Below are 27,801 nucleotides of genomic sequence, written 5' to 3'. Positions count from 1 at the left end.
AAATGCCTTCCCTACAGCACTCCAAGTGGTTATTCACAGAAGGGGATGTTGCAGCTGTTTTCTATGGAAAAAGTTCAGATATTACTTGGGGGAGGCAAATTTTGTCAATTTAAAAGGAAGTCCCACTTAAGAAATGGGCATATTTTTGTTTATTTTTGAAAAAAAAATAACATTTTATACATGTATATTTTTTTATTGTCAAAAGATCAGAGTGCAGAACAGTCTTACTTTAAACTCATCTGAGATCTCAGAGACAAAGGTGGAGATTTGTTTCATTAGTCGATCAACACTGCTTTCGCTGCCGGTTTTCAGCAGTGTTGTGATGGCCAGCGTGGCAATACTGCGGTTGGAATCTGTGATCAAATTTTCAAGGTCTAGGTTACATGCAGTAACTGCAGATGGATGTTTCATTGCAACCTATTAAAAGGAAAACTTTGTTTAAAATTATACAATTGCAAAAATCAGAGACAAACTACCTTTTTTTTTTTATAGTATGTCCTCAATAGGATAATATGCATGATTCCAAGTTAATACATGTGGAAGTTTATCTGTAAGTAGAGATATATATACAAAAGAACCCCAATGTTACATCTCCCGCAATTGATGCTGTCCCATTCACGCAAGTTGCATTTTTTTCCCCCCCAAGATTTACGGTTTTCCCAGAATTTACGCCAATTTGGTGCAGTCCAGGAAAACATAAAATCTGTGTTTTTCTGTATATATTGAACAACTGCAAATGATTCACACTCACTGGACTCTTCCATATCCAAAATCTTTTTACTCTAACATCAACGTTTTGGAAATATTAATCTTAAGTAAAGAGCTTCTGGATATAGAAGATTCCAGTGCGTGCAAAATCATTTGCAACTGCTTTTTTTCTGATTTGCACCCTTGCAAATACTGAAGAATCTCAAGTGCCTGATTCTGTGGAGTTAAAGTGATGCTGACACCAAAAAATTTCTTATAAAAATTGGCAATTGTAAAACATATGAGTTCTCTTATAACAATGAAAGAAAACAGAAGCATCCCAAGAAATAAACTCTACCAAGCCCATAAAAAAAATTGTACCTTGTTAAGTGTCCTTACTGCAGCATACCTCAGGGCAGGTTTGGGAGAACTACAGAAAAGCTGCAGGACTGAAAAGAAATTTGATCATTAAAAAAAGAAAAATTGAATTCTACTTAAAAACCTACAAATGGAAAAATATCAAAAATACAATTAGATTTTCTTCTATAATATCTGAACTGCATATTTATACTGCCATTAGGTCATTAGGAAATACTTTAGCATGCTAATACATTATTGCCTCCCTACAAACATTTAAGCACATTTTGAGAGGAGAATTCACATCTTTCCAATAAACACTCCATGAAGAAAAGCCCATGTCAATGGATTTCACTGCACCATTTACCATACCTGATACAGCAGGGGCCAGCTCTCTTGCTGTGCAGTTAGGTAGGTGGATAATGGCAGAGGCAGCTTCATAAATTACCATTTCATGTTTGTTTCGAAGACAGCTCTCAATAAAATCGAACAGAGGGCTGTTGTGCCTGCAAAGATACAAAACAAAATTCTAACTAAAAATGCACACACAAGGCAGAAGGCAGATACAGAATATAATTTTAAGTTTGTGCTTATCTTATTATTAATATCTTTTGTATACTGCTTATTTGATATTATTAGCATTTATTTATAAAGCGCCAACATATTCCGCAGCGCTGTACAATAAGTTTTTTATCACTACACAGAAATTATGTAATTCACATCATACAAACATGAATGCATCTACCAGGGGTGTAACTACAGAGGAAGTAGACCCTGCGGTTGTAGGGGGGTCCAAAAAGGTTTTAATTAATGAGCAATTTCAATATATCTTAGTAGAAAAGGTAATTTTACCTATGCATTGTGGCCCTAAATTGAATTTTCTGTCAGGCCCAGTAACATCTAGTTACATCACTAAATTCTACTATAGTGTATAAGCATCCGGCATCAATAAGCCCAGCAGACTCAACCCAATGTGCTATGTTAAGGGAGTCATTGGCAACTTGTTTCAGTCTGTCCTTTGCCAGGTCCCCCACCATATCAAAATCTCCCACCAACAAGGCTGTAATTTGCCCAAATTGTGTGCAATATTTCATTTAACAGTGGCAAATCTGTAGGAGGAGTAAGTAAACAGGTATAAATAAATTGGCTGAACCATTTATTTGGGCTTTCAGGATTAAATATCCACCTGATCAATCTAAGCTTCCCCACCTAAAAGTCTTAAAGGAACAGTAACACCATGAAATAAAAGCACTTTAAAGTAATTAAAATATAATGTACTGTTGCCCTGCACTGGTAAAGGTTATGTTTGCTACAGAAACACTCTACAACAGTTTATATAAATAAGCTGCTGTGTACCCATGGGGGCAGCCATTCAACTGGAAGAAAGGAGAAAATGCACAGATTACATAGCAGATAACAGATAAGCTCTGCAGAATATAATGGTGTTTTATCAGTTATCTGCTTTGCAACCTGTGCATTTTCTCCTTTTTTCCAGCTTGAATGGCTGCCCCCATGGCTACACAGCAGCTTTGTTTATGTAAAGGTGGCCATACACCAGCAGATCCGCTCGCTTGGCGATGTCGCCAAGCGAGCGGATCTTCCCCCGATATCCCCACCTACGGGTGGGCGATATCGGGGAGCATTTAGGTAAAAAAAAAAATAATCCGATCGTTTGGCCCTAGGGCCAAACGATCGGATTATGTGGGCGGCAATGGGGCAGTTGGATCGGGGACCGCATCAACGAGCCGATGCGGTCCCCGATCCGACCGGATTTTCTAACCTGGCCGATCGAGATCTGGCCAATTTCAGGCCAGATATCGGTCGGCCAGGCCGCTCTGCCCTGCCCATACACGGGCCGATTAGCTGCCGAATCGGTCCAAGGGACCGATATCAGCAGCTATAGTCGGCCCGTGTATGGCCACCTTAAGCTATAGTAGTGTTTCTGAGGCAAACACACAACATTTAGGGGCACATTTATCAAAGTCCGAATTCTGGATGTTTAAAAGTACGATTGGCAAAAATTAAATATAATTTCTGATGTGCGTTAATTGCGCAAAAATTCATATCGTGGTCGTACGAAAATATTGTGGTGCGATCCAAAAGTTACAAAATTTTCGTATCTGAACGATCGTAAACAGTGTGAAAACCTTTCTGACTTTGAACCTTTAGTGCATGATTTTTGAAGCCTCCCATAGGGCTCAATGGCACTCTGCAGCTCCAACCTGGCCAAAAGAAAGTAACGATACTGAAGCTTGAATGAATTCCGAAGCTTTCGTAGTCGTTGTGACAAATATGATTTTGTCCCACAAATTGACGCAAAGCACGAAGAAGTCGCATAATTTAATGAAAATTTCGTAGAAAAAGTTAGTTCTAAAAGTTAGAAAAATACAAATTTTTCTCATTTGTACTAATTCATACTTTGATAAATGTGCCCCTTAGTGTACTGTAATTACTTTTATACACTTTCGTTTTTTTGTGCTACTCAGCACCTGCAAGCCATTGTATGTCAGGTAACAGTTGCCTGGAAAAGTGTACAGACACATCTCCAGGCAATTACTAACCAATAGGTATTGGCACAAGCATCAGATGATTTCATTGTTAGCCTATGGGGGTGGCTGTTTTTGGGTTTTTGATCCCACATTTCTGGGCTACTTAAAATTGCAGTTCTGAAATTGCATGTAAAATATCTCTGTGCCACTGTTTAAAGGCGAACTGAACCCTAAAAACCATTAGGGCTAGAAATGCCATATTTAATATACTGAACTTATTGCAACTGCCTAAAAGTTCAGGATCTCTATAACAGCAATGATCCACGGCCTTCACAGTTGTCACAGGAGCTCCCCATCTTGCATTTTGTTGAAGCGTCAGTGACACACATGCTTAGGGTGCTCTGGGCAGCTGTTGAGAAGCTAAGTTTAGGGGCCATCACAAATATGATGCTACAGTGCTAATTATTACATTTGCATGCTTCACTAGCTTCAGAGCTCCCATGTACCAATAATCTGCACTAATCGGCCCTTTTTCACATCTTTATATTATATTGTGAGTCAGCAGAAAAGAAGATGGGAAGCTACTGGGGGTATCACGGCTAAAGGGCTGCTGTTGCCTTGGGCTGGTACAGAATGCCAAACATAATGTACAGCATTTCTGCCCTGCTTCTTCAGATAAGCTTTAGTTCTCCTTTAAAATGTAACAAATCTGTAGTTTAAACCCCTTAAAAATTATTTAGAGAAATAATGGATCAGCTTATTTTCAAACCTGGATAAAATATATATATATTAAAAAAAAAAAAAACTACATACAAACAAAAGTTCTAACATAAGAATTCTCAAAATTTTAACTCACCCTTCTTCAGACTCTTCCAGCAGTCGGCTAGCTATTCGGATTAGCATGCAGTAAGCAAATGGAGATTTCAAACCAGATTTGGTAAATTTGTTTAGCATTTTGGAAACTGCAAGACGATCATTCTTCCTTAGGTTGTAGAGGAGTCCCAGGGCATGATACTGTGTAAGCCAGTACAAAGGCATTTAGCAATGTATCAACATTAGAAATACTCTTTAGTAAAGATCTATGCTCTCAGTATTTCCATACTAAATAAAGCTTTAACTTGAGCTTTAGCATATCTATTTCTAGAAAAAGCTCATACATCCACAGTTCAGTAGTGATGGAAACTGCTAAAATGTGTTTTCTTTCAGACCATACAAGCTGAGCATGCAGCCGATGGGTCATTAGATAACATTAATTAAAATTCTTGGCTATGCTTGGTTACATCTCCTCTATATGAACTCTAAGTTGAGTTGTCTTATAATCCTAAACTAAAAAAACTACTTTTTACATCAATCTGTAACATGCTTATAAAAGTGAATTATTTGGTATTATCACTTTCTGAAAAGTAGTAAAAAGATCAAACAAGAATGCAATATTGTTGAGTGTATAAATAGGCTATATGCAAGAGTAGCAACTGCTTTGCATGGGAAGCATAAAGTCCAAGATTAAAATTAGCAAGTCTGCAGTATTTGCTTCAACTGAAGTAATAAGAAGGACAAGTGCCTTAATCATGTACGTACGTACCTGTACCATAATGTTGTCACTAGATGCTGCTTCTTGAGCCTCATTAATCCAGCGTTTTACTACGTCATAGCTAATTTTTGTCATATGCTGGAATGAAAATACAAATAGACAGTAACCTTTTTCAATTTTATTTCTATATGCCAAAAGATATAGCAGCTAGCAAAGATCTCTGGTGTACATACCAAGGAAGATACCAGTGCTGAGCTGGAAACACTGGAAACTTTATCTACGATGGCTTGTTTCATATATCGCTCTATCCCTTGAAGCATCGTGGCCTATTACAAATGTAAAGCCAAGATTAAAACAGATCTTATTTTATTCACATGCATTAAACCTAACAATAAAAACAGGCATGAATGTAACAATATTACTAATTAAAGAAACAGGAATTGCATTTAAGTAGCTAAGTAATTTGGTTTGGGATATTTGAAGTAAGAAACATGATAGAGATAGAGATCTAAATCATGTTTTTTTATGCATCAATTGCCTTTTCTCCCCCAAGTAAATCAGCCCTTACTGGAATTTATTCATAGGTAATTCTAGCACGTCTGGTGGAGGCAACTGGGTTAGTAAGGTTGATGAGTATGGGATTTTTGACACTTTTAAATGCAGAAAATGAAGATAATTGATAATTGGATAGGATAAATTAAAGGTACTCTGTCATGATTTTTATGGTGTACTTTTATTTCTAAATTACACAGTTTACATAGCAAATAATTCACTCTAACATTTAAAATTTTATTCTTGAACCAACAAATGTTATTTGTATATTTTTTTAGCTGTAATATTGGGGTGTAGGCAGCCATCTCAGTGCATTGTGCCTGAATCTGAGCTTTCAGAAGGAGCCAGCGCTGGTGTGTTTTGAAAAATAAACAGTATTCCTTTAATTGTATTAAAATGATAACTTTACTTAAACTGCTCTACTATTTTATGGTCCGACCCAAAGCAATATTACAGAGATACCTACAAAGTTTCAATGAACAACTATGCCTTTCATCAAGAATCAATAAAAAGATCATGCATCTACATAAATCCTAAGGGGGCCTGGGAGTTCTAATTTTACTGCAATATTACAAACAAGCAAGATGCACTCAAATCCCTCTATTACATGGAGAAAATGTCACCCCCTACTGGGTAGAAATTAAATCCAACCTAGTAAGTCCAATTTGACTGCTAAGCCTAGCCTGGAACCCAGCACCATACTTTTGAAAGTACAAGCTTACCTTGCCATTAAAGGAAACTATACCGCCAAACAATTTTTTTTTTTTTTTTTAGTAGTATGTGCTATTGGGTACTCTTAAAGGAGAAGGAAAGCCTAAGTCACTTGGGGGTGCCAAAATGTTAGGCACCCCCAAGTGACTTAAATCGCTTACCTTGTACCCCGGGCTGGTGCCCCTGTTAAAGAGAGAACAGCAGCAGCCCAGGGTAGCAGCGAGCACTTCCTTCTTCCGCGTTGCCGCGCTGCACATGTGCATTAGAGTGAAAAGACGAACTTTAACAAGAAAGTCCGCATTTCACTCTACTGCGCATGCGCCGGCCCAGGGATTTCAACGCAAAAGAAACGCAGAACAAGGAAGCGCTCACTACAGGTACCCCGGGCTGGTCCGGTTTTCTCCTAACAGGGGCAACAGACCGGGGTACAAGGTAAGCAATTTAAGCCACTTGGGGGTGCCTAACATTTTGGCACCCCCAAGTGACTTAGCCTTTCCTTCTCCTTTAAGTAGAAAATTGGCATTTTAAGAATTAAGGGTTACCTCCTGGGATCATAGGATTCACTGGGCACACAAACAAGCCAAGGCACACATACATGCTAGGTCACATCAGCCAATTAATGGACAGAATTTCGCCTTTTGCTTCCACACTACTTCCTGTTACAGTTAGAGCTGCATTATTTCTGGTCATGTGATCTCTGAGGGAGCACACAGCCCATTACTAAATGGTGGATCAAAGGAAAGGACATAAAAGGGAAATGTTTACTGATTATATATATATATATATATATATATATATATATATATATATATATATATATAGATATAGATATATATACTTATATACTTAATGATAAAAATATGGTCTTGCATCCAAAATATCAGGAATTATTTCAGTTCATAGGAACTAGCTTTTTTATTTAACTGGTGGAGCAATCAAGAGATATTGTTTGCAAATCAATTTACAGACATGATAAAGAATTTACAATTTACTCAGATATTACAAAAATTGGGATGGTGTCGCATCCACTGAACATTACCATGCAATACAAATATCCCGCTTTATCTACCACATGTGGGACAGAGCAAACGTCATGAAAATTTATGGAAACTACTTGCAAGAGCTCCCTAACGGACAAAAACACATCCATACTGTATTATTATTTGAATTATGCACATTCCCAAGACAAGCTCCAACACATGACAGAGTCTTACTCTGAGGTCTTTCTTCTAGGCTCTCAGGATACAGTATATGGCTCAGATGCTACCAAACCATCTTTAAAGGAAGCCACAATGTAACTGTTATGGAAATATCACTTAAATTGTTCCACAGAGCTTATTATGTACCAGAACGCCTTCACCGAATTTACCCTACAACCTTGCCTCTGTTTTAGGAATTGTACCATGAATGGACCAACATCCATAGACAAGTAGCAGTTATCCTCTCCAAGCTATTCCACACACACACACATATCTTCCCATGTCCTCAGGTCATGCTTTTGGGAAATAAGCAACAAGGCCTAAACAACTCTGCACAATGACTAATAAAAAATGTATGTATGGCAGCTAAGATCCATATTGCTGCTCAGTGGAAGTCTAACACAGTTTTCATTTTGTCTTTGACAAAATTGAATATGTACATTCTAATGAACTTCTTACACCAACTGCACCAACGGCCCCCTTACTTTAGATTATCATATTGTGTAATATTAGATTCTCATTGTTAAATATTTTTCCTCCAGTCCCATTCTTTATGGCAACTGTTCAGGGAGGTAATATAAGATATGAACTAGAGCGCATATAGACATTCAGTCTTTTATTCTTTCCTTTTTTCTCCTTTTTCTTTTGCCTTTCCTTTACCCAAGGAAGATAATCTCTAAACAACAGACTGATGATTAAATAAAAACAACCATAAAATTTATTTGAGACCTATGACCTGCAGACTTACGTCAGTTATCCTGCACAGTGCTCGGATGGCAGGCCCGCGATACACATCTTCTTTGCCAGTCATGTCCTTAGTCAGACTGCAAGAACAAAATCAAAGAAAGGTTAATTGCAATCAGTTTCTGTCCACATCATATTGTACAGAACATTCAAAGGATATTTATGTTTTTCTAGCTTTATCAAATAAATACAAAAGGTTTCTGAACTATTAGCACTGATTTTATTGGAGAAATATACACTTAGGGCACCAAAATCTGCCCTGTGGCAATACAGTTGATTGATATTAAACTTTTGTAACAGCATAGTAATATACTTAAGTCTACACTTTGTTTTATTATTTAGTTGAGCAATGTATTTTTTATGATGTTGAAATATCACTTCAGGGTCAGTTCTTTGGCTTAAATTGGAACTATCATGATATTATTTTATGTAAAAACCTTTGTATATAGGAATAAAGGAGAACAAAGGAATTCCCTACCTTGAATAAATAACTTTATGAAAATCGAATTCTTAGAGGACAAATAAAACCAAAAAATAATTGTTAATTTGAACATGTAGGCCAGAAAAGCTGCACATTAAGTTCTGTGATGTTGTACCAGCCAAAGTCACCAAAACCCTTTGAAGCAATAAAGATCTGTGCCTCTGAAGATTCCCCCAGTAGCTCCACATCTTCTATTCTGCTGATTCACTGCACATGCTCTGTGTTACCAGCTTGGTTACCAACCTACAATATACTGTATTTATAGAATATAAATGTCACATTACAGGGCTGATTAGTAATTAATTCAGATTCTTATTGGCAGCTCTGAAACCAGTGTCACTGGCATCAGAATTTAATAATCAGCCTTGTAGCATCAGCTTATATGACAAACCTCATTTTCTGCTTAATATTTGCAACGACCCCTAACCCTATCTTCCCAACAGCTGCCCAGACCACACTAAGCATCTGTGTGTCACTGACCCGTGTACAACTTTGAAGACCGAACTCATTACTGTTAAAGAGTTATAAAACAGAATTTCTACCCATGTTTTATTTTTTTTTTTTTTTTTTTAAATAGTTCGTTATTTATTTTGACATTACAAAGTGAAACAGAAAGCAGAGAGAAGAAAAAGAACAAGCAAAAGAAGGGTCAGGGACAACATTCTTAAAAAAATTCCTAAATATTTCTTTGATTCCCTGGAAGTGGGGGAGGGTCAATGGTAAGTGTTAGTAAGGGTGAGCTGGAGAAGAGCTGGCACCCCAATTTTTTGCCAGGCATGGGTTTGCGGCAAAATTCCTTATTTTGCTGTTGCCAAATCTTTTTGCTTAACTGCCATAAACATTTGCTGCGACAGTGAGAAAAAAAGTTGCCCTTTCTACTTTCTATTTTACAGTACAAGAAACATGCACATAAAGAGACAGCACAATTATTTTTGTATTAAATCTTAACCATGGTTCATTTTACCTACATAGTACTAGAGTAGAGGAACTGTGAAAAAAAACAAAAGTTCATGCCTCAGGAAGATGACGTACAATATATCTTTTGGATCTGGCAATCTCTAAACACAACACGTAGAGATGAAAGTGTAAATCAAAATTATACAATCCAAGTTACCTGCTAGTGACTATAATAACATCTTCAGAGATATTGGCCATTTCCTTGATAGTAAGGTAGCACATCCTCCGTAGAGTTTGCTAAAAGTATAACAAAAAAAAAAAACAACCCAGTAATAGTAATTATTTGAAAATTACCACCTTCCACATTAACAACACATTGCTAACAAGCTTTTATGGAGCAATCATTGCTGAAGATCAGCCAATATGAATGAAGGCTAAGAGAACTAATAGTCAAAAGAGATACTATTTTCATTTTTTTCTATAAATCATGCAGGTACAGGCCATCAGGTTCGTATTCTCCCTTTAGCCAACTGCTCTATTTGTAATTGTCTCTCAACCAGGCCCGGATTTGTGGAAAGGCCACAAAGGCCCGGGCCTAGGGCGGCAAAATTTGGGGGGCGGCATGCCGCCCCGCCGCACCAAAATATTAAAGTTTATTGCGCATACGGAGCAATGGGGAACTCTCCCCCACTGCTCCGTATGCGATTGAAAAGGGCCGCGCATGCACAATCGCGAGTTCGCGCATGCGCGGGGGGAGGTTCGCCGTTCGCGCATGCGCAGGGGGTGTTCGCCGTTCGCGCATGCGCAGGGGGCCATGACAGAGAGGGGGCGGCCTCGGGGTGCCCGGCCAACAAATCCGGCCCTGCTCTCAACCAACTAAGACTGTTAGCCGACTGCGCATTGTTCTCTTCACCTTATCCTTTATTTTTCACATTTACCTTTTTCCCTTTTCCCCTGGTTTATGTTGTCAAAAAAAATTCCTTCTTGTAAAAATCATAAATAAAGCTCAGTATTTGTATTGTACTAATGCAGAATTTTGATGCAATGTTGAAAACTTATATATAATATATAGAGTATATTAAAAAAAAAAAAAGCCATCAGGCATGTTCCTACTAACATTTCGAAAATCTCACTACGATAAGAAGCTTTTTAAAATGAACTTGCTTAATTTATAGGTTTGATTTAGTTCCATGCAGCAGCATAGATGTGTATTAGATTTTAGCCAGTTTTTTTTTTTTTGATGATCACAGAAGGTTAAACACACACGTGTAGCTTTAGCCTCTCAGGTCTGCTTTACCATCAGGTACACACAGTAGCCATATGACCAAAGTTGTTTCTTTATATTTTATTAATAGTGAAAAACAAAAAGACTAAAATTGTATAATTATATATTGTGGCTTTAAACAACCTAAAATAAAATGAGAAAAAGGTGACTACAAATAAAGTGATTGAGAAATGGTTATATACTTATATCTTATGTACAATACAAAAAAAAATATCAGATTAAATTACTGATATCCCAGAATGTCACTTACATCGTTGGACTGAAATAAACGGGTCATGGCAAAAAATGCTTCAGTGGCTTCCATTGTACCGAAGTGTTCACCCTGCAGAAAAAAGGTGAGACGATCATTATATGATTGTCACTAAACAATGCATATAGCTCTTCTAATGAATACAAAGCACCAATTTTAAACAAAAAGACAATGAAAAAATGTACTACATAAAAAAGTAGAAAACCTGTCCACATCAGAATGAAGATAACAGGTTAAAGATATAGCAGAAATACATTTTGTTTTTCAAAACACTTTAACTACAGATAATGCAATATTAATAGTTGTTTAATATCCATGCAAGAATGAAGTCTACTTACTCAAGTGCCCTTATGTCATGGGCTAAGTAGGTATGACTACAATCTCACAAAAGATTCCCAGGCTGTAGAAAATCTAGACATAAAGCTTCTATGTAAAATATTAGAGTTGTGAGTTTCTGTTGCCCACCAAAAAGGCAGTAGTTGGGATCTTTTTAACCTTTAATTAGACTTATAAATGAACTTTTATGCTCAATACCCTACATATTACATCAAAATTAATGAAAGTTTTAATTACCTTAAAATGAACTCTTAAGAATGACGTAGCCAGGCTGTCCTATTGACGCAGGGGAACCCTGGAGCTAATGGAACATCCCGACCAGGCAGTAGCTCCAGCGTTCCCTTTGATCCTGCATGAAAATGCACTTTGCACACTTCAGTATATCTGTATAGCCGCCCGAATTGGGCACTGCCGAGTTGGCGCTGTGACCCTCGATGCTACCATCACCTTCAGAGGTTATAGTAGCTCTAGGGTTCCCTCAGCACCCTTTATCAATAGAAGCAGCACACTTACACTTAAAGAATCTGGTGCAGATGTCACTTGCACGCTAGACACCGCACCTAAAGTAGGTAAAAACCGGAAGGGACGCAATGCAGAATTAGAAAATATATGGCGCAATTGTTTCAGATTTACTGTAAAGTGCATGTGCAGCTGTGTCCAAAATTGCACTGGATTTACCTTCTTCCTGAACCCAAGCAGCTGTTTGTTGCTGGGATAATCCTTATATACTAGATGTATATACTAGATATTCAAAACACATAGGGGCGATAAAACAAACGCTATTTATAACATGCGTAAAAATTTTTATCGCTTCTTATTTTTTGTGACTTAACGCTCGATTCACTAAAAGGACAGGCGTCATAATTAAGGCGCAATGTTCTTTGCGTTATTTAACTCCCACTGCGTGCGATATATTTCAAGTTTTTACGCACGTAACCATTACTTTCGGTAAACTACTGTTCCCGAAAATTACCATTTCCCTGAAAACTGGAGGATGCATCACTCTAGGGCCAACACATACTTGAAAAAATCCCACTGCAAAGTCCATGTTGTGTTGCCAAAAGCTCACAGACCACAATTTTCTTTAAGTACCGCCTACCCCAAGTAGGTGTTAATATTCGCACAGACTAATATGATATTTAGCGCGTTTAACGCTTCATATGTGGTTGTGAATCATGCGTTAGTATTATTTCTATTCGCTAATTATTGCAATTGTTTCTTTGCGCATACGATATGCGTCTTACCGCACGCGAAATGACTGATGAATCGGGACATAATTATCGCTATAATTTTAACTATAATTTTAACGCAAAAAAACATGCGATAAGCGTTATCAACAGTTAGTGAATCAGCCGCATATACTGCAAAGGATGGAATTTTTATTTATCTTGGATAGATTTCACAGTATATATTTGTAGTTTATATGAAGCTTGTAGATCTCTATAAAGAAACTGAATAAAAGACATCTAAAAAATAAATACAAAGTGCAAATTTAGGGCAGGAATCCTGTCAAGTGAAGTTTGTGAACTCTATATTTGTTCTAAAATGTGAACCAAATCAATATGATCATACCTGTATCAATGGTTGGGATTCGGGTTTCTAACCTTAAACTGATTGATAAAAGAACCCGGTCTCTGCTGCAATGTGGATTTAAAGATGAAAGTTTACTCTTTCACCTGGCTTCAAAATCCAATAAATAAAGGTTGCAGCATATCTCATGCATCTTATGGCATTTGCAAATGTTATGACCTCTTAAGCACTAAAGAGTTTTTGGCCTTTGAGGTGCTCAGTTATCACTAAAATACCGAATATATAAAAATATTTTGTGATTGAAGACAACTCCCTATTAGGGGAACCTGCCACCTAATCAATAGATGAGTTATAAGCCCATATGACCCCATCTACTTCTTTATAAAAATGTTTAAGCCCAATGTAGATTAAGGGAAACAGTCTACATTATACATCTCATGAACCAACTCTCAATTAAATGGATATCCCTGTCCTTTTCTTTCCTCCATTTTTGACATTTTATGTGGATCAATCATACCTGAATAATGTGACTTATAATCAAGGCTGCACTGAGTTTATATATAAAAATTGCAGTATGGAATTTGCCAGTACCAGATTTACAGTGCAAAGGAAAGTACCCTACATATGTTTTTCCTGCATTTCTGCAGTTATTTTACTTGCATGCACATTTTCTATGGGAAATACCTGATGACAATTGCAAACATTTGTTGTGTTTTATCTTTCCACCAAGGCCTTTGCAGATTTATCATTATAACCAACCTGGTTCAGCAAGTACAAAATCTTGGTTAAAATATGAAGACATCTTCTAGGATTGATGGGCGTCTCATTGAATAACCGAGCCTGCAAAACATAAAAAAATCCGCTAATTATGATAGTACACCCAAACTTTGTTTCACTTACTGTACGTCATGTTTTCAGGCTTCCTAGCAATCATATTAATGTAAATCCAAGAGTGCCACTCAGACTGTAGTTTTTCTATTCTATTATAGCTTTTCTTCTTGCCACTGGGAAAAGTGACATAACTTCCTGTAAAACTATGAAAAGATATCTGTCCTTAAATAATAGCCACTAACAAAAGTTCGGAAAAGTTAAAGCACAATATATAAGACATTAAACACCAGATTTGAGGTGTTTTACTTACATGTTTTATAAAAACATGCAAACCAAGCATGAAAGGTTCCGTGTTCTCCCCAGAAAAAAATTGCCAAGCAGTGGGGGGAAGACAGCTGGGTGATGGCGCCCAAACCACTCCCTGGTTGCTAAGGTAATTTGGACCCTAGCAACCAGATAGTTGCTGAAACTCCAAACTGGAGAGCTGATGACAAAACTACAAATTATACAAAATGAAGACTAATTGCAAATTGTCTCAATATTACTCTCTCCATCAGCAATCCCCGACCAGTGGCTCGTGATAAACATGTTGCTTGCCAACCCTTTGGATATTGCTCCCAGTGGCCTCAAAGCAGGGGCTTATTTTTGAATTTCTGGTTAGGAGGCAAGCTTTGATTGCATAAAAACCCAGTGTTATTACCAAACAGAGCCTTCTGTAGCCTTCCAGTCAACATAGGGGCTATCAAATAGCCAATTATAGCTCTCACTGGTACCTCCAGGAATGATTTTCATGCTTGTGTTGCTCTCCAAATTTTTTTTCCATTTGAATGTGGCTCACGGTATAAAAGGTTGGGGATCCCTGCTCTACATCATACTAATAGTTGACTTAAAAGTGAATCATCCGTTAACTCATGGTAGAGTGAATATTTGGCAAAAAACAATGTTCTATTTGATTTATCAATAGCACAACTTGAGTAATGCAAAGAAAAAAAACCACTGATGGTTATTTCTTTCCAAAAGGTGGACATTGATCACAGGGCTTACCTCCTGTAGAACCGCACTCTTTTCCAAATGCTGGAAAGGATTGGACCCAATTCCTAATAAATTAACACAATATGAAAATATACCAATCATAACATTAAAACATATAGAGCATATTTTTAACAGGAAATTAAAGGAGACATAGAACTTATTAAAAACCCCTTTATCCGTTTGGGTTTCAGCATTGTGAAACCCGTAAAAAAAAAACTGTCCACAAGCCACCTAGGCTGTCAATGACTTGTGCCTACGGACACACCAACTTGCATTAGAATAGCATTATACAATATACCCAAAAGTTGATTGCAAGATCAACTTACCCATTAACAGTATACAGATAGAATATAATGGGGCCAATTCACTAAAGTGCAAAATAACGTTCTGGCGAGAGGTGCTCAGCTGAGTCAGCACTGGCACTTCCCAATATATTGTCACCCAGTCTATGCTTATTAGGTATACTGGACACCCTACAATTGAGACCTCCAGCCAAATTGTGCTACTTACAATTGCTATACTATGCCAAAAAGGCATTGTTATTACACTGGAAATCTACAGGACCACGCTCTCTGAACTTTTGGAAAAAGCTCATTAATGACTCCCTACCAAAACAGAAGCTAGTGTATCAAGCCCGCGGATGCCCGGACAAATTTGAGGCCATATGGGGGACATGGCTCCTGGCAGATGCACCACCTTAGCCGACCTGAAACACTCAGCAAAAAAGACACAAGGTCCCCACCTTGGCTTTGTATAAATGAAAACCTTGGATATGGCACCCCCCCAGCTCACTCCCCCTTTTCCTCTTCTTCTTTTTCTGACTCTTCTTGTCCCCTTCTTCCTTTATTATTATTTTCCTCAAAGGGAAATTACCCTTATGTTGTTGTTTAAAATTAAAAAATGTAAAATAAAATCTTTAAAAAAAAAAAAAAGTGCAAAATAACGTGCGCTAAAAATTTTATCGCATCTAAATTATCGCAACTTATTGCACGATTCACTATAAGCATACTTGCGCTATTTTACGCGCGATATTGCATGCGTTATTTAACTCGCAAAGACTATTTTCATGCGGTATTTGACGATACATACGCTAAATAACGCACGCGTATAGTCGCGGCATATAAATAGTAGCTTATAAATAGTGTATATAAATTGTCGCCGTATATAAATAGTGTATATAAATAGTAGCCACATATAAATGGTAGCATATAAATAGTAGATGCTTATAAATAGTAGCCACTAGTGATGAACAAATGTGTTTTGGTTATCTTTGGTGAAAAATTAGCAAATCTTTCGAAAGATCCACAAAACGGCAAAAACGTTGTGTGGTCAATTTTTGGACGTGCAGTGAATTTTTGCGTGGCAAATTTTTTCATGCGTTTTGCCATTGGCAGATTGTTTTGCAAAACGCATGAAAAAATTCGCGGCGGAAAAAATTCGCCGCACGTCCAAAAGTTTGCTGCAAATCCATGCCTGGCGAAACATTTCATCACTTGTAGCCACATATAAATAGTTGTGCAAATGAACGCACGCCATGTTAGCCATACACGCCAATACTTGCGGAAAATTACTTTATTAAAAATGACCATTTTACTGCAAACTGGCGGCTTCATTACTCTAGGGGAAACACATACTTGAATAAATAACACTGCAAAGTCCATATTTTATTGCCAAAAGCTCATTAACTGTACTTTTCTATAATTATCGCCTGCCTGAAGTAGGTGTTAATTTTCGCATAACCTAATGCGATATTTAGCGCGCCTTACTGTTTGTGAATCATGCGTTAGTATTCTTTTCTGTGCGCTAATTAACGGATGCGTTAAAACTACCGCATGCGATATGGCGACTTAACGCACGCGATAATGCTATAGTGAATCGCGCGCTAATTATCGCGTCTATTTTAACGCAAAAAAACCTGCAATAAAATTTATCGCACTTTAGTGAATCAACCCCAATGTCTGATATATTACACAATTCACAACTGTATGCCTTTTTTGGAAAGATTATTAAATCTTTCCAAAATGAAACATGCCACAAATAAATGGAACTTTTACACTTTCAGTGTGCAACTGCTCGTTCTGTCAGTAATCTTCTAAAGATTCTTGAGATGAGATATTTGCAGGGGAAGGGGGTGGAGAATAGCAGAACAATCATGGAGGTTGTACTGCTACTTGCAGAGGGTGTTTCTAAGAACAAGAGGCACACACTGCCAGGATCTCAGTATAAGTATCCTCCCCTTAATTACATCATCAAATAGTGACAAACTACATTAACCATCAGCCCCAGTGGAACAGCCCATAATAAATAAAGACCAATTATCACACATCGCTATTAACACACCAAAATGACTGTCTGGTCTCTTGGCATTGTGTGCCTCTTGTTCTTAGAATCTAGCCCTGTGAGTAGCAATACAACCTCCATGAGCATTCTGCTGTGTAGTTCTTCACTGTTTGATGTTGTAGGGTGCTTATACTGGGACCCTGGCTGATAACGTAATCAGGGGGTGGGTTCTTGAGCATTTAAAACTTGCACTTGACAAAGGGGTTATCCCTGAAACATGTGTATGTATCTTCAGCCCTGGTACTAACACAGTGGTGCAATGGTTACTCAGTAAAAGTTTTTCTGTGATCCTAATCCATACATGCAGTAGGGCAACTAGGAAAGGGATGCTGGCCCTGTTTGAGGCCAAAATTCAATGGGGGGGGGGATTAAGTTCCCTCCTTGCCCCTATTTGCGGATGTCCATGGAAGAACTGCACTTTAAATTGGATACATAAGGACAAATGAATTAGGCATATACATTTATAGTTAGAGAAAAGCAACCCACTTGTGTCTGTAATGGCTAATACAGCACCGTGTGATTTAACCAGGTGGCACAAGCCACAATGAAAGACTGCAAGCCCTCCCTCACTGGCCAGCACAGACGTGCCATTTGCTGAGGCGGCTTTCCATCTATAGGAAAGTCAGAGGCTTTAAGGCCTGTTTATTAATTGGACTGTTTCTGCATATACCGATATGAACAAAAGGTAAAATATATCAGTTACCGGATTCCTCGTCCTTCTTGTCAAATTTCTTGATCATTTTCATAGATGGGCACGTTAGAGGCCAATCTCAGTGGCAGAGTTTCACCCCTCTCACCCCCCCCGGCTGTGCGTGCTGCGTGAGCAAGCCGGCTCCCCTCCTTCTCAGGGGCAGTGAGTGGTTGTCAGGCAACACAGGAAGAGGCGTGCTGCTGTGAGAAACAAGTGACAGTAAGAGTTCATAAAGCAACAGCGGCCACAAAAACACATGCCTACAGGGAACCTTATGGGTAGAGTCCTGCTCAGTGCTTTTGATTCTGCTTGCGCAGACTGGCCTTTTTTCATCGCCCCTTGCAGCATGGAGCTCCAGCTCAGTCAGCCAACAGTATCTGAGATCGCTGCTGCTAGTAGGTCTCCTGCGAGAAAAGCAGCATCCCCCCCCTTATGTACCTTTGTGTGAATGAAGCCCAAATAGGGCTGAAATGAATTTAGGCTGGGACCCCTTCCCCCTTTAGCCATATGGTCATTCGGGCAGGGCCTGCTCCCTCCCCCGGCCAGCTCCAGGTAGAACAATAGAAGGGTGAGCAGTGGAGGGAAAGAGAGGAGGGGGCTAGGGGAGGGGACTTAGGCAGAGCAAGGTATGTAATGGGATGTGTTTGTTAAGGATACATTCTTACTTGTTTCTTGTCCACAAGCCACCTAGGATGTTAATGACTTGTGCCTAAGACACACCAACTTGGCAAATTGCATTAGAATAGCATTAAACAATATACCAGAAGTTTATTGCAAGATCAACTTACCCATTAACAGTATAGAGATAGAATATAATGTCTGATATATTACACAATTCACAACTGTATGCCCTTTTTGGAAAGATTATTAAATCTTTCCAAAATGAAACATGCCACAAATAAATGGAACTTTTACACTTTCAGTGTGCAACTGCTCGTTCTGTCAGTAATCTTCTAAAGATTCTTGAGATGAGATATTTGCAGGGGAAGGGGGTGGAGAACAGCAGAACAATCATGGAGGTTGTACTGCTACTTGCAGAGGGTGTTTCTAAGAACAAGAGGCACACACTGCCAGGATCTCAGTATAAGTATCCTCCCCTTAATTACATCATCAAATAGTGACAAACTGCATTAACCATCAGCCCCAGTGGAACAGCCCATAATAAATAAAGACCAATTATCACACATCGCTATTAACACACCAAAATGACTGTCCGGTCTCTTGGCATTGTGTGCCTCTTGTTCTTAGAATCTACCCCTGCAAGTAGCAATACAACCTCCATGAGCATTCTGCTGTGTAGTTCTTCACTGTTTGATGTTGTAGGGTGCTTATACTGGGACCCTGGCTGATAATGTAATCAGGGGGTGGGTTCTTGAGCATTTAAAACTTGCACTTGACAAAGGGGTTATCCCTGAAACATGTGTATGTATCTCCAGCCCTGGTACTAGCACAGTGGTGCAATGGTTACTCAGTAAAAGTATTTCTGTGATCCTAATCCATACATGCAGTAGGGCAACTAGGAAAGGGATGCTGGCCCTGTTTGAGGCCAAAATTCAATGGGGGGGGGGGATTAAGTTCCCTCCTTGCCCCTATTTGCAGATGTCCATGGAAGAACTGCACTTTAAATTGGATACATAAGGACAAATGAATTAGGCATATACATTTATAGTTAGAGAAAAGCAACCCACTTGTGTCTGTTATGGCTAATACAGCACCGTGTGATTTAACCAGGTGGCACAAGCCACAATGAAAGACTGCAAGCCCTCCCTCACTGGCCAGCACAGACATGCCATTTGCTGAGGCGGCTTTCCATCTATAGGAAAATCAGAGGCTTTAAGGCCTGTTTACTAATTGGACTGTTTCTGCATACACCGATATGAACAAAAGGTAAAATATATCACTGTTACCGGATTCCTCGTCCTTCTTGTCAAATTTCTTGATCATTTTCATAGATGGGCACGTTAGAGGCCAATCTCAGTGGCAGAGTTTCACCCCTCTCACCCCCCCGGCTGTGCGTGCTGCGTGAGCAAGCCGGCTCCCCTCCTTCTCAGGGGCAGTGAGTGGTTGTCAGGCAACACAGGAAGAGGCGTGCTGCTGTGAGAAACAAGTGACAGTAAGAGTTCATAAAGCAACAGCGGCCACAAAAACACATGCCTACAGGGAACCTTATGGGTAGAGTCCTGCTCAGTGCTTTTGATTCTGCTTGCGCAGACTGGCCTTTTTTCATCGCCCCTTGCAGCAGGGAGCTCCAGCTCAGTCAGCCAACAGTATCTGAGATCGCTGCTGCTAGTGGGTCTCCTGCGAGAAAAGCAGCATCCCCCCCTTATGTACCTTTACAACAGATGCTTGCTGAGGGTCAGCCAGTGCCACTCAATAGTTATGTCATGTGTCTTTTGTACAGTCTGCTTTAGTGTCACTCCTGGTGTAGTCCCTGCTCTGACAGGCACAGGAGTACCTGAAGTTTGTTTAAAAGTTGCCATTGTATGGCAACCTACGCCTTTAGGTTTGCATTAGTCTGATGCAGGGCGGTATTATGTGGAAACTTTATAGTTATTGCCTGCAGCAAAGGATTTCATAAAAAGTTATGTTCGGGGAGACTAGAAGGGGGCCAACTGCTAGGACATTTACCAATTGGCTCCAAGCATTTTTGGCAGTATTTTCTCTGCAAAATTACCTCAGTTGGCATCTCAATTTTTTAGGCACTTTGACATTATAAATAAATCTTATAAAAGCTACAGGGTTTTTCTTGGGCCACGGTCCTAGTGGGCCCCAGCGGCCCAAACCCGACCCTTGCCAGTGCTCCCCAGGGTCGGACTGGGCCGCCGGGACACCGGGAAAAATCCCGGTGGGCCCCGGCCCTAGTGGGCCCCAGCGGCCCAGTCCGACCTTTGCCGGCGCTCCCCGCTACTGACTGTTCCTCCCCGACGCGTTCAATTTATACGCGCTCGGGGAGGACGTCAGGCGGGGGCCCTTCGGGGGGGTTAGGGGGGCCCTTGGGGGGGTTAGGGGACGCGGCAGGGGCACCTGCAGGGCCCCTGGGGCGGGAGCCCCGGTGGGCCCTGCACCCCCCAGTCCGACCCTGGTGCTCCCCCTGCCTGACTGTTCCTCCCTGCGTTAAATGTATGCGTGCTTGGGGAGGACTTTGTGTGGGGGCCCCTGCAGGGTGGGGGGGTTAGGGGACGTGGCCGACAGGGGCACCTGCAGGGCCCCTGGGCGGGAGCCCCGGTGGACCCTGCAACCCCCAGTCCGATCCTGTATATAGGGCAGGGTCTGTCCTGATTGGCTGACCCCAACCCACCAATAACGATGCTGGGATGAAATAGCTAGGCCAAGGTTTCTGGTAAAAAGAAGCATGAGTGGGAAATGAAAGCTTGCCAGCTGCTGGCCTGGACCAGTGGTTAGGGAGAGCAACCAGGAAATCCCAGGTTCAACCCCCAGCCTGGTTCAATCCCCAGAGCCCCTCTTCACAAGGTGAGAGAACCACAGTTTTAAATGCCCAGGGGAGAAGTCAGAAACTGAAATAGACTGCTGGGTAACTGGCCCTGGAGCTAAAGCAGGCTGCTGGTGGGTAGCCAGCCCTGGAGCTAAAGCAGGCTGCTGGTGGGTAACCGGCCCTGGAGCTAAAGCAGGCTGCTGGTGTGTAACCGGCCCTGGAGCTAAAGCATGCTGCTGGTGGGTAACCGGCCCTGGAGCTGAAGCAGGCTGCTGGTGGGTAACCGGCCCTGGAGCTAAAGCAGGCTGCTGGTGGGTAACCGGCCCTGGAGCTAAAGCATGCTGCTGGTGGGTAACCGGCCCTGGAGCTGAAGCAGGCTGCTGGTGGGTAACCGGCCCTGGAGCTGAAGCAGGCTGCTGGTGGGTAACCGGCCCTGGAGCTGAAGCAGGCTGCTGGTGGGTAACCGCCCCTGGAGCTGAAGCAGGCTGCTGGTAGGTAACCGGCCCTGGAGCTGAAGCAGGCTGCTGGTGGGTAACCGGCCCTGGAACTGAAGCAGGCTGCTGGTGGGTAACTGGCCCTGGAGCTGAAGCAGGCTGCTGGTGGGTAACCGGCCCTGGAGCTAAAGCAGGCTGCTGGTGTGTAACCGGCCCTGGAGCTAAAGCAGGCTGCTGGTGGGTAACCGGCCCTGGAGCTGAAGCAGGCTGCTGGTGGGTAACCGGCCCTGGAGCTAAAGCAGGCTGCTGGTGGGTAACCGGCCCTGGAGCTAAAGCATGCTGCTGGTGGGAAACCGGCCCTGGAGCTGAAGCAGGCTGCTGGTGTGTAACCGGCCCTGGAGCTGAAGCAGGCTGCTGGTGGGTAACCGGCCCTGGAACTGAAGCAGGCTGCTGGTGGGTAACTGGCCCTGGAGCTGAAGCAGGCTGCTGGTGGGTAACCGGCCCTGGAGCTAAAGCAGGCTGCTGGTGTGTAACCGGCCCTGGAGCTAAAGCAGGCTGCTGGTGGGTAGCCAGCCCTGGAACTGAAGCAGGCTGCTGGTGGGTAACCGGCCCTGGAGCTAAAGCAGGCTGCTGGTGGGTAACCGGCCCTGGAGCTAAAGCATGCTGCTGGTGGGAAACCGGCCCTGGAGCTGAAGCAGGCTGCTGGTGGGTAACCGGCCCTGGAGCTGAAGCAGGCTGCTGGTGGGTAACCGGCCCTGGAGCTAAAGCAGGCTGCTGGTGGGTAGCCAGCCCTGGAGCTAAAGCAGGCTGCTGGTTGGTAACTGGCCCTGCAGCTGAAGCAGGCTGCCGGCAAATAGCTGGCCCTGGGTCTGAAGCGTGCTGGGGAACCAGTACTGGAGCTAGAGGCAGTGGCTGCTGCTGGGGAGCCGGCACTGGAGCTGGAGGCAGCGGGGTTGGTGAAAACTTACACTGCAAATCCAATAGAAAAAGAGTGGTATCAAAGATCACTTGGCACTTGCAGCAAAGTAAGTTGTCTGTCCAGGATCGAGCATCCCTCTTCAGCAAGATAAATATGATATTTGAGACCTGATCAATGGGGGAGGAATTCACTGGGAGTTCCATCAAAGTATCTCTGTGAGGCTAAGGATAAAATATTTTTCTTTGGTTCATGGCAAGAGGGCACAGTAAAAGCCCTTGCAGACTTTTGGGGCCTGAAAATTCTGTCAAGGAAATGGTAGGGGGGCTAAGAAGGATGAGGAGGGCGAGGATCCAGGATCAGGAAGGAGTGTGCAAGGTGGAGAGGATGCAGGATCTGGGACAGTCAGGAGTGAGGATGTAACAGGCAAGCCTTAGTGCTCATGTGTATTGGCCAATGCTTAGGCGCGGAATGTGATGAGGGCTGGGCTTATATAGAGTAGGTTCAACCTTGATTAGCTGACCCAAACCCAGCAATAAGGATGTTGGAGTGAAATAGCTAGGCCAGGGATCCAAGTAAAAAATCCCAGGTTCAAACCCCAGCAGAGCCTTACAGTTTCATGTTGGATTGTCAATTAAATAAAAAAAAAAAAAAATAACAGCCACAGTATCTTGGACTAAATTTGGCTTGTTTTTACCCACAGTGGCATTTTTTCTCACTTTTCCAGCATAACTGCAGCCACAGACGGATTTGTAATTGGTTAAATTGTATCTGATGCATTAAAACATGAACAATTGTGGTTGTGCATTTTTACAAATGGGCGCAGTTTTGCTCAAGATCATAACAGTGGTGGTGATAGATCCAGGATTCTCACAGAGGCCTGCAACAATAGACACAGCTTAATTAAAGGGGGCCCAAAGTCATTTTGATGTAGACACATGGGAAACAATGACATAAGTGCCAACAGTAAATATTTTTATTGTCCAATACAAGGTCGGACTGGCCCGCCGGGATACCGGGAAAAAACCCGGTGGGCCCTGGCCTTGGTGGGCCCCTAGACCCTCATTGTAGTTACCGTATTTTTCGCCGTATAAGACGCACTTTTTCTTCCCCAAAACTGGGGGGGAAAGTTGGTGCTTCTTATACGACGAATGGCAGCTGCAATGCGCTCGTTGCGCGCACCCCCCCCCCGTGGGAGCCCGTATTAATAGCGCACTCAATGTAATTATGTAAAGGGGAGAACTGCTGCCCTTTCTGTGTAGACGCGCTGCTGGGTACGAGTGCTGCTATAATACCTGTGTCCGCGGTGCAGAGGCGCCTCGATGAAGTCATCGCGCCCTTCTTTTTGGCGTGAATCTCTAGGCGCCCGTTGCCTAGCAACCGGAGACGCACGGGGAGTGTGTGATGGCCCCTTATCTCCGGTGTACGGTAGGCAGATCCGCAGTGTCTCCCAGGTGTGAGTGCCTCCTTGGGTAGCTCTGCGTATCCTGAGCAGGGATCCTGTATGCCTGATGGTGCTGCCATGTTGATTTTCCAATTGCAAGATACCAGGGCCTGCAGTTTGTAAGTTTTAACTCTTTGCATACCTGCACTTTATTTATTTATTTTTTATTTTTATGAAAATGAACAAATGTAGCTGAAAAGTAAACCCAGAACAATGTCACATGACATGTCACACAGCAGGATGGGAGCACACACAGGGGAGCGCACACAGCAGGATGGCAATTACTTGATACTTAGTATGGCAGCTTACTTAGCCTTCCCAAACTTGCCTGACAGTTAAAATTAGTAAAATTAGGTACCTCGGCTTATATTCAGAACGGCTTATACTAGAGTATATATGGTATATTGTACGCATGCTCAGGTCTTGCTTTTGCTGAAGGAGAGCTGCATTATGGGATTTTTTTTGTCCAAGTCAGCGGTTTTTTTTTAAACAGTGGTGTTTGAAAAGATTAAAATATTTTACTACAGTATTTGGTTCAGAATCTTTTTTTTCTAGATTTTCCTCCTTTAAAATTGGGTCTTATATTCCGGAGCGTCTTATATGGCGAAAAATACGGTAATTTCACATTGTATCCCAATAATAAATAATTTTGTATCAGCCGATCAGTCCAGGTGAGACATACAGTACGTTGGCAGCGGGCCCCACTAATAATAGAAGACCACCAGTGGGCCCACCGACGCCTGCATCGTGCAGTAGCTGTGTACCTCACATAACCCTGTCAGAGCCGAGGACCCTGCTCACGTGATTAATGGACCCTTATCTATTCTGCGATGCTAGCGGCTGGCCTGCACGCTGCCTGAACTCTGGCTGCACGTAAATCCTACGTTTCAGGCAGGAGGCAGCAGGCTTAATCAGAGCTTGGCAGTGGCACAACTTCCAGATGGCACATCAAACCTTGCATTCATGACTGGCTACACTGAAGCCTCCATTTGTGAATCCCCTGCTGCAGCATTACAGAAGGTGGCACAGGTACTTACTCTGTCCACTTTTTTAATTTAAAAATAATCTGGTCTTTCTCATGTCCTAATATTGCTACAGCTATTCCATTTTTTTCTTTTCCAAATACAAATTTTAATCTTGAAAGTCATTTATGGGCGCTATTTTGTATGGGGAGGTGCGGGCCCTTAAGATGTAGTTTCCTGGTGGGCCCTGTGCACTCCAGTCCGACACTGGTCCAATACATACAATTATGCACATTTTTACAAGTCGCTGCATTGCCCCCTCATAGCTCCTACTAGGCTGGAATTGTGAGGGGAAAACTGCTGAATTGTGGATAAAAAAGACATAGTGACCAAAATTGCAATTTGCACACTGCACTTGCATTCATAAATGAGCCCTATTATCTCTAACCATCTATCGGACAAGGTCCAGTTCATATATAATGTCTGAGGAGACCAACTAAAAATTCTGTTGATGTAATTACATTGGATGAAAACAAGATATAAAACTTCATATAGATGTTTGAAAATCAAAGCCTTTCCATTGGGACAACTAGAGGTTAGATTGTTAGATTGTTAGAAGTTAGATTGTACATCAGGAATTGTTGAGAAAGCTTATCATTCTAAGAACAGTTGAAGAAAACAAAGCACCCAATGATTTCACCCAAAGATCTAATACATTTCTGCATTGATTGAATTTTGAGGTTTATAGGGTCAGACAGCTTGTCTTACTAAAGACATGATAGAAACTGCTCCAAGGGAAAGTTCTCATTAACAGCAAAAATGAAAAGGGATATTGGAACTGTCTAGATTAGTAAGATGCTTTTTGACAGACTAATGGACACACTTACAAGGCAAAAGGTGTTCATGCAATTAAACACTGCTGTTTGTCTTCTAGCTCAGTTTCCTAATTAAAATTTCTGTTTAATTCACATATGCGTTGCAACTTGAATGGAGAGCAGAGCAGACACAAGGTTATTTTTGTCAACAAAATAGTTTGGATAATTAAAATGTCATCCCTCATGGTGTCAGCCCTTTTGGTGTAGTTTGTTTTTATACCCGCAATCTGCTATAAATCAATTAACTTGATATTTTTATCTTCAATGTTCTCTCAGCTCAAATCATTTGAACTGTTACTCGTGGGCATTGCAAAAAATATACCAGTCTATTTCCCAAACATGTTTAATAAAATGAAGTATGCTTGCAGAGACAGTTGCTTTAATGATACTTTTGTTTTAACTATTTGTTTAAGGGTCAGTCAAATGTTTTTTTCCCAGAATGCAACATTTGTGCCACATTCCAGCATACCTGTGGCTGTGAGGGATGTTGTGTCTGACACTTTTGTAGGCAATGCAGGCAAATGCACACAAATTGGAATCAGTATGCAATTGTGCTGAAAATTGGCAGATGGGGTCATATCTGACAATTGGCATCAATATGGCGCCTGCAGAGATTCTCTAGGCTGCTTCACGTATTGGCACAGTGAGAACCGTGGAATTATCGCCAGATTTAAAGGAACAGTAACACCAAAAAATAAAAGAGCTTTAAAGTAATAAAAATATAATGCACTGTTGCCCTGCACTGGTAAAACTGGTGTGTTTGCTACAGTAACACTACTATAATGTATATAATAAGCTGCTGTGTAGCCACGGGGGCAGCCATTCAAGCTGGAAAAAAGGAGAAAAGGCACAGGTTACATTGCAGATAACAGATAAGTTCTGTAGAATACAATAGTGTTTTATCTGTTATCTGCTATGTGCCTGTGCCTTTTCTCCTTTGAATGGCTGCCTCCATGGCTACATGGCAGCTTATTTATATAAATTATAGTAGACTTTCTGAAGTAAACACACAACTTTTACCAGTGCAGCGCAGCAGCACATTATATTTTAGTTACTTTTATACACTTTCATTTTTTGGTGTTACTGTTCCTTTAAGGAGGTGGTAGCTTCAGAGCTCCAGAGCTCCAGTGTTCACCCAGTTTAGAGCCAAATTTGTTTTGTGGGGAATTAATATTATTTACATCATTACATTATTTTAAAGAAATTATGATTTTGGTGCCTAAATAATACAGGTATGGGACCTGTTATCTAGAATGTTCAGGACCTGGGGTTTTCAGGATAAGGGGTCTTTCTGTAATTTGGATCTCCATTCTTTAAGTTTACTAAAACTTATTGAAACATTAATAAACCCAGTAGGGTTGCTTTACCCTCAATAAGGATCTATTATATCTTAGTTAGGATCAAGTACAAGGTACTGTTTTATAATTACAGTAAAAAAGGAAATATGTTTTTTAAATTTTGAATTATTTTATTAAAATGGAGTCTGTGGGAGATGGCCTTGCCTTAATTTGGAGCTTTTGTGGATAATTTAAGTCTGTGTAAATTAGTGGTGGGTGGGTGTAAGCAGGTGCACAGTGGCCATATAAATGTATAAAGCTGGCAATACACGTTATAATTACGATCTTTCCTTTTTTTTTTTTAGATTTCCTTTCTGGTATTTTAGGAAAAGATTAATATTGCTAAAGAAATGTATTTCCTTAGTGGCCATATTCAATGGTTATATTAACTACTACAACAATTTAAATAGGGCATTAATATTCCACATTAGAGTGCATTGCAAACTAATTTCATTCC

The 27,801-nt window shown here is 41.0% G+C and overlaps 1 protein-coding gene across 5 annotated transcripts in view; it reads right to left on the bottom strand.

Moving 5' to 3' along the window:
- The window catches only part of copg2 (COPI coat complex subunit gamma 2), a 36,470-nt gene extending 16,203 nt beyond the window's left edge, over window positions 1-20,267 (bottom strand). The window contains exons 1-13 of one of the 5 annotated variants that reach the window (XM_031897856.1): window positions 19,851-20,267; window positions 17,956-18,143; window positions 14,925-14,977; window positions 13,809-13,889; window positions 11,184-11,255; window positions 9,866-9,945; window positions 8,275-8,350; window positions 5,298-5,390; window positions 5,116-5,202; window positions 4,390-4,547; window positions 1,417-1,550; window positions 1,069-1,136; window positions 229-417 (exon numbers count right to left, since the gene is read on the bottom strand). In XM_031897856.1, coding sequence (XP_031753716.1) covers window positions 229-417; window positions 1,069-1,136; window positions 1,417-1,550; window positions 4,390-4,547; window positions 5,116-5,202; window positions 5,298-5,390; window positions 8,275-8,350; window positions 9,866-9,945; window positions 11,184-11,255; window positions 13,809-13,889; window positions 14,925-14,977; window positions 17,956-17,998 — 1,134 coding nt within the window. In that variant the 5' untranslated portion in view covers window positions 17,999-18,143; window positions 19,851-20,267. 5 annotated transcript variants of the gene reach the window in all.
- Window positions 20,268-27,801: the final 7,534 nt, after the last annotated feature.

Source organism: Xenopus tropicalis, chromosome 3, assembly GCF_000004195.4.
Source record: "Xenopus tropicalis strain Nigerian chromosome 3, UCB_Xtro_10.0, whole genome shotgun sequence".
Lineage (NCBI taxonomy): Eukaryota > Metazoa > Chordata > Amphibia > Anura > Pipidae > Xenopus > Xenopus tropicalis.
Note: the sequence above shows the minus strand (reverse complement) of the source record. Positions and strands in the feature narration are given on the sequence as shown.